General features: G+C 37.0%; 1 protein-coding gene and 1 long non-coding RNA gene across 4 annotated transcripts in view; one reads left to right on the top strand and one right to left on the bottom strand.

The window, feature by feature from the left end:
* LOC306808645 (ubiquitin carboxyl-terminal hydrolase 12-like) overlaps positions 1 to 11741 on the top strand; it is a 27394-nt gene extending 15653 nt beyond the window's left edge. For 2 of the 3 annotated variants that reach the window (XM_079319401.1, XM_079319399.1), the window contains exons 5-9: positions 986 to 1062; positions 1814 to 1897; positions 3061 to 3258; positions 6057 to 6135; positions 9440 to 11741. In XM_079319401.1, the coding sequence (XP_079175527.1) occupies positions 986 to 1062; positions 1814 to 1897; positions 3061 to 3258; positions 6057 to 6135; positions 9440 to 9541 (540 nt within the window). In that variant the 3' untranslated portion in view covers positions 9542 to 11741. The remainder of the gene's footprint in view (positions 1 to 985; positions 1063 to 1813; positions 1898 to 3060; positions 3259 to 6056; positions 6136 to 9439) is intronic. The other variant, XM_079319400.1, reaches the window with a different exon arrangement.
* LOC306808646 lies at positions 11092 to 13692 on the bottom strand. The gene is made up of 2 exons (XR_013776085.1): positions 13606 to 13692; positions 11092 to 11844 (listed from the first exon to the last, which is right to left on the bottom strand). It is a non-coding gene; the product is annotated as an uncharacterized lncRNA (long non-coding RNA).

Raw genomic sequence — 13692 nt, 5'->3', positions numbered from 1 at the left:
ATGTTGCCCAGATAAAGCTCAGTGTTTTCCCTGTTTCTCCTCCCTGTTTCCATCAAGGCAGCTGCACCTGACTGATCCAAGCTGCCTTTTTGTCTCCATGTTATTCCCTGTGTCAGTGATTGAGAGTTTATGTTGTGTTTCTTAATTGAAGTCTGGGGTGAACTGAGTTGCTTGAACTGGAATTCTGTGCTCAGTGCTGGTCCTTGGCCACTCTGTTTGACAGGAAAAAAAGTGCCATGAAATCTAGAATTAGAACCATACCACCTTCAGACCAGGGATCTGGAGTTAGTCATATGCTCTGATTTAATAGTGCTAAAAAAAATAAAAAGCCCAGATGGGGAGAGAAATAAAAAACCCAAGAAGTGATTACAACAGCAAAGACTGTTCTTGGCATTTAAAATCTGAAGTTATGGCTATGTGGTGAGGAGAAGCTCTAAAAATGACATTAATAGGATTCTGTCTCAGGGTTTGTACAATGAAATGTGACTGTTCCACAAATGGAAAGATGGTTTTCCTCCCTGCTAACCCAGTTAATTGAGGAGCCATCTGCCTGTTTCTGCCTTGCCTCTGAGTATTGACTGTTACACCCTGAAATGCAGCAGAAAGCTGCATCAGGCTGCAGAGAAAATGGAATGTGGTTAAAACCTCTCCAGTGAGAGCTCTGAGTGGTTAAATTTTGGGTTTGTCAGTGAAATAATCACATGTGCCTTGAAGTCTCAAGGGAAAGAGGTGCTTAATGAGAAAAGGTTTGGGGTTTTGTGCTTTTTTCCATGGATTTTTGGTTTGGTTTGTTGTTGTTCCTTTTTTATTTTAATGCTCCTCTTCAGGTTTTAACACCCTTTTAGTTTACCTCAAGAAAAGGTCTCTTTGTGTGCATGTACATTTATTTTTAATCCCATTGCACCATTCCAGAGATGGTTAAAAGAAATCTGCCAGCTCTAAATTGTTACCAAATATCTCTTATTGTTTATTTTTTTTTTTCAAGGTTAGTAGCAAAGATGAGGACTTTCTGGACCTCTCGGTTGATGTGGAACAAAATACATCAATTACACATTGTCTAAGGTAAAAAAAATTATTTTGGAATGGGAAAAAATACCTGCCCTGGTCAGGAGGAAAGAGTCTGGATTAGTTTTTCCCTGGTGCAAAAGTTGTAAGCTTTGACATGTGGTAAAATATTGTGAGTTTTGGAAGATTTCTCAGTGGATTTTAGTAGTTAATAAATACTAGTGGTAGCTAATATTGATTTCCACTTTCTTTTATGGGGATTTGAATTTGTTACATCACACAGTCTGGCTTTATCAAAAATAAACATGCAGTGTTTGGTTTCACAATAAATTCTTAATTATTTTCATTTCTTATTAAATTTCAGTTGTCTGGCCCTGATGTTTAGGGTCAGTTTAGTTTTTCCTGATAGTCATTTGCTCCATGTGCTTATCAGCTGCTTGGATATTTAATTTGCATCCAGCATCTGGCTATTTAATAGCTGATAATGGATCTGTAATTGCTGGGAGCTGAAGGATCATCCAGACTTTGCTACTTAATGGCTGTAGATGTGAACATTTAATTTCTGCCACTAAAGAAAACATGGAATAGCTACTGATGGAAACAAAACTCAGTTTATTACCTTTCCTATGCAGAAGAGAGGTGGTGTAAATAGTGTAAATTCCAGATTTTTCCAGCTGAACATTGATGCTGCATGCCAGGAACGAGACAAATACACATCAAATGGGTCTGAATGAAAGGAGCTTTATCCTCTGTGTGTTTTTTGGGGTTTTGGAATATCCCTGCTTACAGCACTCTCTGATTTCCACAGGGGATTTAGTAACACTGAAACTCTATGCAGCGAATACAAATATTACTGTGAGCAGTGCCGCAGCAAGCAGGAGGCACAGAAGAGGTAAGGGCCAAATATTCTGCCTCAGGGAGATGTTCTCTCAAAATTTCTGGGCCAACAGACCTGGAGAATTTGAGCAAAAACCAAAAATAAGGTTCTCTAAGTCTGTGTTTGGGGAAGGAAAAATGGAGAGATCGAGTAATTTCATGGCAGCCTCATCATGAGGAGATCTATTCTGTGTTTCTATCTGGTGTTTCCAGACATCCACATTTTCCCCAGTTAGCATTAATCAGCTTAAAGCCACTGGAAAATATCCCATCTGCTTTGTCTGGGAGCACTGGTACAAAAAAATCTTATTTCTTTCCACAGCCAGAGCAGGAGCACAGATTTACTCCCATTGATGGGTGAAAAATTGATAGTGTCCTGCATTCAGATATTAATAATTTGGAATTGTTATTATTATTATTGGAATAGTCATATTGCTTATTGATATTATTATTATTGGAATGGTCATATTGCTTATTGATATTATTGTAATAGTCATATTGCTTATTGATATTATTATTATTGGAATGGTCATATTGCTTATTGATATTATTATTGGAATAGTCATATTGCTTATTGATATTATTATTATTGGAATGGTCATATTGCTTATTGATATTATTGTAATAGTCATTGCTTATTGATATTATTAATATTAGAATGGTCATATTGCTTATTGATATTATCATTGGAATAGGCTTATTATTTATATTATTAGTATTAGAATAGTCATATTTCTTATTGATATTATTATTATTGGAATGGTCATATTGCTTATTGATATTATTATTATTGGAATAGTCATATTGCTTATTGATATTATTATTATTGGAATGGTCATATTGCTTATTGATATTATTATTATTGGAATAGTCATATTGCTTATTGATATTATTATTGGAATGGTCATATTGCTTACTGTTATTATTATTGAACAGTCGTGTTGCTTATTGATATTTTTATTGGAATAGGCTTATTATTGATATTATTAGTATTGGAATAGTCATATTGCTTATTGGTATTATGATTATTGGAATGGAGGTATTGCTTGTCCTAAGAGAGACAAAGCAGAATGTAAGGAATCCTCCCGATGTTTATGTGCCACTTCCTCATAACAAGCCCATTCTTTCCTTGGGGTGCTTGCTGACCCTGCCCCTTACTGCCCTGGTTTCCTGCTGCAGAATGAGGGTGAAGAAGCTGCCCATGATCCTGGCTCTGCACCTGAAGAGGTTCAAGTACATGGACCAGCTGCACCGTTACACCAAGCTGTCCTACAGGGTGGTGTTCCCGCTGGAGCTGCGCCTGTTCAACACCTCAGGGGACGCCACCAACCCCGAGCGCATGTACGACCTGGTGGCCGTGGTGGTGCACTGCGGCAGGTAGGTGCGCTCAGGGCATGCCGACCCACGCCTCTGCAGGCCTTTGGGGGCCTTTGCTGGGGAAACCTGACATCTTGCTGCTTTCAATTCTGCATTTGGACTACTTCCAATTTTACCTTATTGCTATGGCAAATGCTACAGTTTTGCTCTTTTCAGTTTTGCGGTTTTAGTATTTTCAATTTCGCGTTCTTACGATTTTGAATTTTACATTTTTGCTGTTTTAAATGTTCCATTTTTACTATTTTGAATTTTACATTTTTACTATTTTTATGTTCCATTTTTACTGTTTTGAGTTTTACATTTTTGCTTGTTTGAATTTTAAATTTTTAGTATCTTGAATTTTGCATTATTATGATTTTGAATTTTTCATTGTTACTGTTTTAGATTTTACATTTTTACGGCTTTTATGTTGCATTTTTACTATTTTGAATTTTATATTTTTACTGTTTTAAATGTTTCATTTTTACTATTTTTTATTTTACACTTTTTCAGTTTTGAATTTTACATTTTTGCTATTTTAAGTGTTAAATTTTTACTGTTTCAAATTTTACATTTTTACTATTTTGAATTTTACATTTTTGCTATTTTTAATTTTCCATTTTTACTATTTTTTATTTTACACTTTTTCAGTTTTGAATTTTACATTTTTGCTATTTTAAGTGTTACATTTTTACTGTTTCAAATTTTACATTTTTACTATTTTGAATTTTCTATTTTTACCATTTTGAATGTTCCATTTTTGCTATTTTGAATTTTCCATCTTTACTATTTTAAATTTTGTTTTAAATTTTTAATTTTTTTTTCCTTTTTACTATTTTAAATTTTACTATTTTAAATTTTACTTTATATATATATAATATATATATTTATATATATATAATAGATATTATATATTTTATATAGCATATATATTTTCATATATTATATGTAATGTATAGTATAAGTATATTATATTTTATATATATATTATATATTTATAGTATATATAATATATACTTATATATATATTTATAGATAGAATATACAATCTATATTTATATAATATATAAATATTGTGTATATATATTTATATTTATATAAATATATTTCTCATCCCTGGACTGTTTATGGCACTGCTGGGCAAGGCAGGAGCACTATCAGAGATGATTGGCTGGAAATATTTTGATTTTTAAAAAATAAATTTGTATTTTTTATGAGCTTTTTTGCTATTTTAAATTTACATTTTTACTATTTAAAATATTTTAAAATAGATTTATATATTTAATATATTTAATATATTATATAATATATAATTATATATATTATATATATATATAATATTATATAATATATTTAAATATTTTAAAATATTTTAAATATTTTTGCTGTTTGAAATTTTATATTTTTCCTATTTTAAATTTCTTCTATTTTAAATTTTTCCTGTTTTAAATTTTACATTTTTAATATTTTATTTTACATTTTTTACTATTTTAAATTTTACTTTACAGGCTAAGATTTGTCATTTTGTGTCATCAGCACAGTGCCACATATTTTTTTTTTTCAAAGTTCTTTCTTTGAGCTGTAACTTAAAAAAAACCCCAAAACAACAAAACCCCCCATCCCTAATCCTACTTTCCAGAAAATATAAATGGAAAAAAAAGAAATTTTAGAAAAACACTTTCTAAAATAGAATTAAATTCTTTTTTTCATCTTGCTGCTGCCTAAACCCTTGAAGTTTTTTTAGAAGCTGGTGCCATCATGTGGAATAAACTGTGCACTGCTGGGTTTTTAAAATATTCTTATTTTCTTAATTCAATTTTAATTTTAGCAGCTTCAATTCTGGTTTTAAAAGCAAAGAGGAAAAAAACTTTTAAGTATTTTAGGAAAAAAACCCTCATGGAAAGGAAAAAATTATTTCTAATTGCATTCACAAATGTGAGTTTTAAATTAATCAGTTATGACAGCACATAAATATTTTGAAATATCTTTATGAGGAGAAAAATGCTAATAATGCATAAATTTAATAAAAATAAACTTCATAGAATTCTAGAAGATTTTTCTTGGGCAGTTATAGTTTTTATTACATTTTTAAATCATTTTAAATGATAAAAATGCTTTTTTTGTGTAATTTAATTTTTATTTGCCATACCTGTACCTACACTTACATGTTTGGATAATGGTGATTAATAATTCAGATTATTAAATAATTTTCTTTTTTTTTTTTTTCTCAAACCTTTTATCCTTTGTGGGGCTTTTAGGATTCCTGTAACTCAATTTTTACTGGGAACTTACCAAAACATTGAGATAAATGAGATTTTCAAAATATTTTGAATTCTCAGAACTAGTTTGAAATATTTTGCACTTAGGTTTTACTTCAATTTAAAAATTTAAATTTAGTTTAATTTAGTTGCCCTAAACTAAGGAATTCTATTCTGTGCTTTGTAAACTTCTACCAGAAAAGTGGGAAGAGCTGTCACAGAAGATGAAGGAATTCCTGCTGGGAAATAAAATATTACAGAGCTGATGTAATTCCAAACTTCACAATGCTCAAAGCAACAAAACAGAGGTTGAAATATTTTTAATTTTAATTTGTAAAAAATTAATGAATGACGACATTAATTATTTGTGGTGTTGTGCATTTGGAATATTTTGTATTTTCAGGTAGCCAACAGCAAGATTTTAATTGAAGCAATTTGGCAAAAATCTAAAAACCTCAGCAGGGAAAAGCTGGGAAGTGGAGCTGGGACAGCCAGGGGGGATCCTGGGGAGGGAATTGGCTCCTGGATAATCCATTTTCCATTTTTATTTTTTCCCTGCAGTGGCCCAAACCGTGGGCATTACATCACCATAGTGAAGAGCCATGGATTCTGGCTGCTGTTTGATGATGACATTGTAGAGGTGGGTGAGGACCAAAACCTCCCAAAAAATCTGATTTCAGCCCATTTTTAGCTCCTTTCCACTGCTAACTTCCATTTCATTGCTGCACTTAAAAGCTGCTCACTTTTTTGGGGGCAATTTCACCAACAAATTGTAGAAAAAAGTTATTTTTTAATGATGATGTTGAAACAGTTCCAGCAATTTTGTTTTTCTTTTCTGCCAATATATCTGTAAAGGTTGATATCCACAATATTTATACATCCATGGATTTCACATAATTACTAAGCAAATATCACACAGTAGAACAAATACCACAGCAGAGCTGCTTTTTGTAAAGATAAATTTCTTTGTTTGTCTTGGAGATCCTGTGGTCAAGGCTTGATTAAGTGTCCAAACATAAAAAAATCTGTGCTTGTGTTGAAATAAAAATGTAGCACATTCCCCATTTTTATTTTTTTTTAATTTGTGCATAGCATTGAGCATCAGGGGTGGCTCCTCAGTTTGTGTGGCTGTCAAGAGTTCCCTTTCTCTCATTCTTTTATATTTTTGGGGTCATTTTCCTCTGTTTCAGAAAGAATTGTGTCACCTAATTTGGAAATAGTGTTCACCTCAATAAAATGCAAATATTCTCTGTGTTTTCCATCCAAGAGATGAACTTCACATTTTAGAAGATGAAAAAGAACCATTCCTGTTATTCTGTATTTGTTTTCTTTTGGTCAGTTTTATGTTGTATCTTCATTATTAGGGCAAAATCAAATTTCTGTTTATCTTCAAACACTGTTGACACTTTTATAGATGAGCCAAAAAAGACTTTTAAATGTGTGCTATTATTGGCCAGTAAATCCAAGGAGCTGTCATGAAAAAAAAACCCACATTTTTTCCTTTATGTTGCCTTTCAATTTTTAATTTTGACTTGATTTTTTTTTCAAGTTCATATTTTTTTATAGAATTTATTTAAAATGCTGTATAAACCAAATTCTTTAGAGGGTTTACATTCTAGGTGTGTCCACCTGACAAAACAGGCTTGAAAAGGTGAGTGCAAAGCTTTTGTTCACAGATATTGCAGCTGAAAGGAAAAGGATTTTTCCCCTTGAAATACAAAAAACTCTGTTGCATTTTTGGCAAGTGATGTGAATGTAGAGCTCCAAACTGAAAACAGGAAGGAGTTTGTCCTCATTACCCACTAAATGTCAGCAGTGGGCCAGGCAGATTTATTTGTCTGTTAAGATTTCATGGGAGGGCCAACTCTCAATTAATTTGGAGATTGATGATCCCCAAACATCCTGCAGCATATGGGGGAAAGCAGCAAATCCAGGGGGCAAATCAGTCCAAGGGGGATCCTGAGCCAAGCAAAATGGATTGAAAAAACTGAGCCAAAAAATCTCTGGCTGCTTTGAATTTGATATTTGTCAGCAGAGCAGCCAAGGGATGCATCCCAGTGCCAGAGTTTACCTGGGAGCATCATCCATGGAGCTCTCCACACTGAGGGGAGGCACAGAATGGCTTTGCTTAAAAATCACCTCAGAGATTTGACAGCTGGCAATGGAAATTGGTGAAGGATGTTTGATCTGAAGTCAATAAGAAACATCATTTTGAATGCCAGGTGAGGCAGCAGAATCCTAAAAGTTGCAGCTTTAAAGTAACAAACTATTATTATTCAATAAGAATGGAAAGAACAGAATCTATATAATCCTCTTCAGCTCCACTCTGTTTTCTCTGGATAGGGAAATAAAAGAAGGAAGTCAGTTTTGCTGTGCTGCAACTAAAAATATCTGAGGCATGAATTAATGTGGATCAAATGTTTGAGTTGCATTCAGAATGAGTAGTGGAAATAGGCTTGATTGCATGGCAAGTAAGTTGGCACTTAAAATAAAACATGTTTGACTTGTCTGCTAAATATATTGCAGGAGCTGAGGAGTTGTTTGACTATTTCTGTGCAATGTGCCTCTCACAGTCTGTAGTAACATTGTGTTAATAAATGGTGTGAAAATGCACCAGCCTCAGCAGGGGATTGCAGCTTCCCCTTGAATTGAGAAAAGACAAAACTTCTCTTTGGGGGTTGTTTTTTTTCCCCTTCTATATATTTTTTAAGAGAAAGTATTTAACAAAACCCTTCAAGAGAGAATTTCTGCAGTTGATGCATCTTCTGAAAACTCCTATCTAATTCTTGTGCTCCCAACTCCCTGCTGTTTGGGAGTGAGCAGCCAGTGCTGCTGAGCTGGTGGTGATGCCAAAACCTGCTCAGGGAGCAGAGATTTCTCATTTTCCAAATGGATTCTGCAGCTGAGGAGATCTTGAGGTCTTCTTGAGAGATGGAATCACAGGTTGGTCTCTGCTCCTCCTGAGCAGGGCAGAGCTTCTTGTGTTTAGAATTTTGTTCCTTGGGAATAAAAGGAAATTTGAGGCTTATCTCCTCTTCAGTTCTGTTTTTTTTTCCAGTGGATTGAGAGTCCTGAAGGTATCAAAATTCCATCTCAGCACAGGTGCCTGGGAATGTTTTATTCCAGTCTCTGGGCTGCAGGATCCAGCTCAGTGATGGGAAGCCAGGACCTGGATCAGGACATGTGGAATCTCTAAAAACCCTTTAAAATTCCCTCCTATGAGAGCACTTTGCACTATGAGAGCAAAGCAACTTTTCTGCACACAGGTCACAGCTTGAAATATGAGCAGATTTTAATTCTATCAGTGCAGCAAATCATTATTTTTCTGAAGACACAACCCTGTGATAATATTCCAGAAGGCTTTCCCTGGTAGGAAAACTCTCTTATGACCAAAGATCATCATTAGATGAGACCCACAGAACTCATGCACTTGCAGAATTTTTCTCCTTAAAAGGGAGACCTTAAAAGGGTCACAATAACTTTGAAATCAGGAGTTATTTTAGCTGAATTTTCAATCTACACAACATGTACTTGCAGCTGTACAAAAACCTTCTTGCCTGATTAGTGACTGCATTTTTTAAAATTATAAAATAATTGACTTATAAAATACTCAGGCAAGTGTGAAAAAAAGCAAATATAAAAATACCATGTAATCCTTTAAGAATACATTTTAAGGGATCACTTGTTTTGTAGTCCAGTTTAGGACTGCACCCATTCTGAGAAGTTGATAATTTCATTCTGATTTTCTGTTTTTTCAATAGTCCATAAGTTATTTAGTGGGAAAAAAATGTTTTATTGGATTGAATGATGTTGAAGTGTCATTGTTTCAACATTGCTTGGCTTTCCAGATCCCCTCCAAGAACTGGGAATAATGGTTTTTCTAGGAAAAGTCTTTTAGGGTGGTGTTGAGATTGAAACTAATTAAAACTCCCATTAATTTCCAGAAAATTGATGCCCAGGCCATCGAAGAATTCTATGGGTTAACATCAGACATTTCCAAAAACTCTGAATCTGGATATATCCTCTTCTACCAGTCCAGGGACTGAGAGGAAAAATGGACCCAAGGAACAAGGGATCAAGCTTTGCCCGAGTGGAACCTTTGTGCCAGCAGAGGTTGAGCAGTTTTGGTGCTGCTGTAGGACCAGGCCAGGTGCAGGGGGAGGGGAGAGCTCCCTCCTGCCCCTCTTGGAGCATTAATGCTGAACTGCCCTAACAAGAAGAGATTTTGTTCCAGTTTCCTTTCTGGGCTTTTTTTTTTTTTTTTTTTTTTAAAGTGCTATCTTCCAAAATCTGTGTTACCTCTACTTGAAACCTGGCTGCTTATTTGTTCATGAACTCAAGAAGAGATTTCAAAGTAGCATTGTAGGATTTTTACCATTGAAAGTTGGCCTGAGGCTCTACCTTGGTTTCTGCCATCGTTTTTCTGTATTTTAGCAGAATGATTTCAATATTCAGTGTCAGCTGAAGGCATATTTTAGGATATGAGCAGCAGCTGGTTGCTGGATATTTTTGGTGACTCAGACTTGAGAAGCAGTACAAAGCTAAGACATATTGGAAATGTCAAGTCTGTAATTTTTATAAAGGAAAAGCAGACAAACCCCTCTCTCTGCAGCATTGCAAACCTCCCCATTCTGCATTCTCTTGGCTTGGAGAGCACTGACAGCACTGCTTCTTTTTGTACTCTGTGCTGTTGTACTTCTCTTGCAGAAGGCAGAGGACTGTCTCCACACCCATTTTCCTTTCCAAGCAGCAGTTTTGCCTCCAGGCCCCTTTGCTGCAGGTTCAGGGGAGCAGAGCAGCCCTGACCTGTCAAAGACCATCTCTGCTGTAGAAAAGTTGGGAATTCCAGCCTTTCTTGGAGCTGTTGCATAAACCAGAAGTGCCCTCATTCTGAAGCAGGATCTGTTCCACATTTCACTCAATTCCAAGCAAGCTGATGCAAGTTGCATTTTGAATCTATGCTAATCCACAGAAACAGCACTAATTGGGAAGGGTTAACTGAGGGAAGGGGTTTTTTGGGAACTAACCCAGGAGTTCTGAGTCTTCAGGGTAATGAGCAGGTGAGAAGGAAAACCAACCAGCCCACCAGACATTGCCTGGGCAGTGCTGCAGTCATTGCTGGTGATGTTTGTCTCCATCTGGGAACCAGAACACCTCCTAAAATGCTTCTGATTGTTTTACCTCTCTAGGCCTTGCTTCCCAGGGGAAATTGGTCTGCTGAAGACTGAAATGAAGCAATTATCTGTTATGTGTTTATACATTCTAATCTCAAGGATAACTAGGAAGAAAAGACTAAGGAAGGTGGTGAGAAATCTCAGCAAATCTTGTGCAGGTTTCTTTTGGAGAATCCTGTTGCAGTGCCAAAGCCTGTGGCAGCTGGCTCCAGTGGGAGTGAGTGTTCTGTGGGTCCCTGAGCTGTGTGTCCTCAGTGTGGCTGTCCCAGCACAGCCCCTCACCTGTCCCCTGTGCTTGTTGTTCTTGAGGATCTTTAACTTATGCAATTCTGTGGCTTGTGCAGGATATTCAATATTTTACCAAAACACTGTCCTCAGGAAAGCAGCATTTCCCAGTTCCTCGTGCTGCCTGTGTCTGTCCCTTCCTCTCATGACCACAAAGGTGTTTAGCAATTAACTCCTGCCTTCAAAATGCAAATGAACCATTGCCATTGTATTCCAGCTGGGTGCAGTTTCCATTCTCCTGGCACATCTCTTCCAGAGGATAAAATATGGACATTGGGTTTTGTAATTCTTTTTTATTATACAGAGTACTGTCATTTTAAGAGACACATTCAACGGAGCAGCAAATGTTCTTGTCATCTTGTTCCTGTTGTGTGACAATTGTTCCTGGCTAAGAGTCTTCTCCCCTTCTCCACACACAAGCTGTGAGTCCTCTCCTGGTGATGCCACCAGAAGACTGTCATCACTGAGTCTTGCAAAAAATGAAAAAAAAAAAAAAAGAAAAAAGAGAGCACTGAGTTAAAAATAATCTAAACAGTAAATACAAAAAGTAATGTAGTACACTAGACATGTATTTTGTATATCTGGTGATACCTTTTTACAAATAAAATACCTGACTGAGAGATAATATTGAAAGATATATACTATAGATTAAAAGCTGTTCAAAGTGCACTTTTGCTACAGATTTATAAGGAGACTAAAAGGAATTAAATGGGAAGAAAATGGTGTGATGTTACTTCTGTATAATAAATGACCCCTCCTGTCTCCAATAAAAGTTGTTAAGATCAAACCCACAGTGCCCAGAGGCTTTTCCTTGAATTTCACTCCTTAACTTCTCCCACCCTGCTGGCTGGCTGAGGATCCTGATCCTGCTGTGTCTGCATCCCTGTAACCTGTGCAGAAATGGGTCAGAGCAGGAGAAATTAATAATTCAGTGTCAGAGACTGGAACTGCTGTGCAAGGAGAGGTCACCCAGGGCCTCTGTCTCTCCATCACCCCTGGAGCTCTGCTGCTGCTTTTCCCTGGGATTTCTTCTCCCTCTTCCCCCCTGTGTTGGGCTCCCTAAGACTTTGTTGCAAATATCATCTGACTGATTGGGAACAGAGACATTTAAAAGCAAAAACAGGAGCCTGTGCTTGGAGCTGTTGAGGTTCATTGCAGGACAGGTTTTCATTTCTTTGTGTTCACTGCAGTTCACCTTTGCACAGGGAAAATGGGATCAGCTCTGCTCCTGGGAGTGGGAATTTATGGGAATACAATGCAGTAGCAGCAAGGGAGAGTGGAAGATGGAGCTGCTCTGTAAAACCATGTTGAGTCACACCTCAGCAAGAAATAAATGAATTGAGCTAATTTTAACTCTGCTGAACGTGAGTTGGACTTACAGGAAAAGCATTCCCTGGAAATTGGGAGAAAACAACCAAATCCAGAAGGGCTGAAAGCAAAATGGTTTGAGCTTGGAGTGCCAGTAGGGCAGGGCTGATGCTGGGATTTGGGAGCTTGGGCAGTGCAGCTCTTCTCCAGAACCTCTGCTGAAGGAAGGGTGGAGACCATCCCATGGTTATTATTTCTCTATGAAATGATATTTTCCTTCAAATTCCACAGACCCTGCAGTGTTTGTGGAGAGGCTGTGCAGCACAGAGTAGCTTTCTGACCTGCTGCTTGTGCTCAGCACATTCTGGTTACCACAGGAGCTTTTAAAGCCAGCTCAGTGTAGGAAATATTTAAAACAAACCCCATGTGATTGGTACAGGAAAGAAAACAGACTGAGACAAGTCAGAGCTTCCCATTGTGGGCATTTTGCAAAAGGAAACAATCCCTGAAACGTAATTAATTCCCAACATGTAAGGTCCTGCTGGTGTTTGCACTAATTAACCTCAGGGCTGCTTCTGCTCTGCTTCCCTCCTGCTCCTGCAAACCCAGGCCTGGAATTGGTGTGGTCCCAGAGCAGAACCAGGGTGGGATGAGATGTCTGGGGGGGAGAGCTCAAGATAGGGCAGGTTAGGAACTTGGCAGTGCCAGTGGGGTGGTGCCAGGGTCACCCTGTCCTTTTGTTCTGCAAAGGGAAATGCTTTGTGCACATCATTTGTGTCAGAATTAATGGCCTCAAAGTGACACTGAGGCAGTTTAGATGGGATTTTGGGCAGGAATTGCTCCCTGGGAGCAGCTGTTGATCCCTGGCAGTGTCCAAGGATGGGATTTGGAGCAGCCTGGGATGGGGGAAGGTGTCCCTGCTATGGCAGGGGTGGATTTGGATTATTTTAAAGTCCCTTCCAATCCTTTCCCTCCCTCATGCTGCTTGTTGGGATCTGCTGGAGTGTGGGAGATGTTTCTGCACCCACGGGAAAGCTGGGAATGGAAGGATGAATTAATTACACAGCAGCAGCAGCAGCCTGTTAAATATTTGAGTTTCTAATAATGAGCACATTTAGTGGTTGTCAGTTGGTTTAAAAGCTCCTAAATACAAATAACAAACACAAATACAAAACACTGCAGTGGTTGCAACACTTCAGCTCGTGTAAAATCAATTAAGAATATTCAGATAGTCCCAGCTGGGTATTCCCTGGTGATTTCCAAGTCCCAGGCAGTGTGAAGGAAGGGAAAGGGCAGGGATGGGTTGGGAGTTGTGTTTGGAGTCAGGAACATCCCAGATCTACACGAGTTCATTCTGTTTTCCAGGTGGTTTTTAGCTGCTGCTTTAGCAGAACATGTGTGAGGAATTATGATGTAGAAAAGAAACATTT

The sequence above is a fragment of the Erithacus rubecula genome (assembly GCF_903797595.1).
Source record: "Erithacus rubecula genome assembly, chromosome: 15".
Taxonomy (NCBI): domain Eukaryota; kingdom Metazoa; phylum Chordata; class Aves; order Passeriformes; family Muscicapidae; genus Erithacus; species Erithacus rubecula.
The sequence above is the reverse complement of the archived record's forward strand: the minus strand, read 5'-3'. Positions and strand labels throughout refer to the sequence as shown.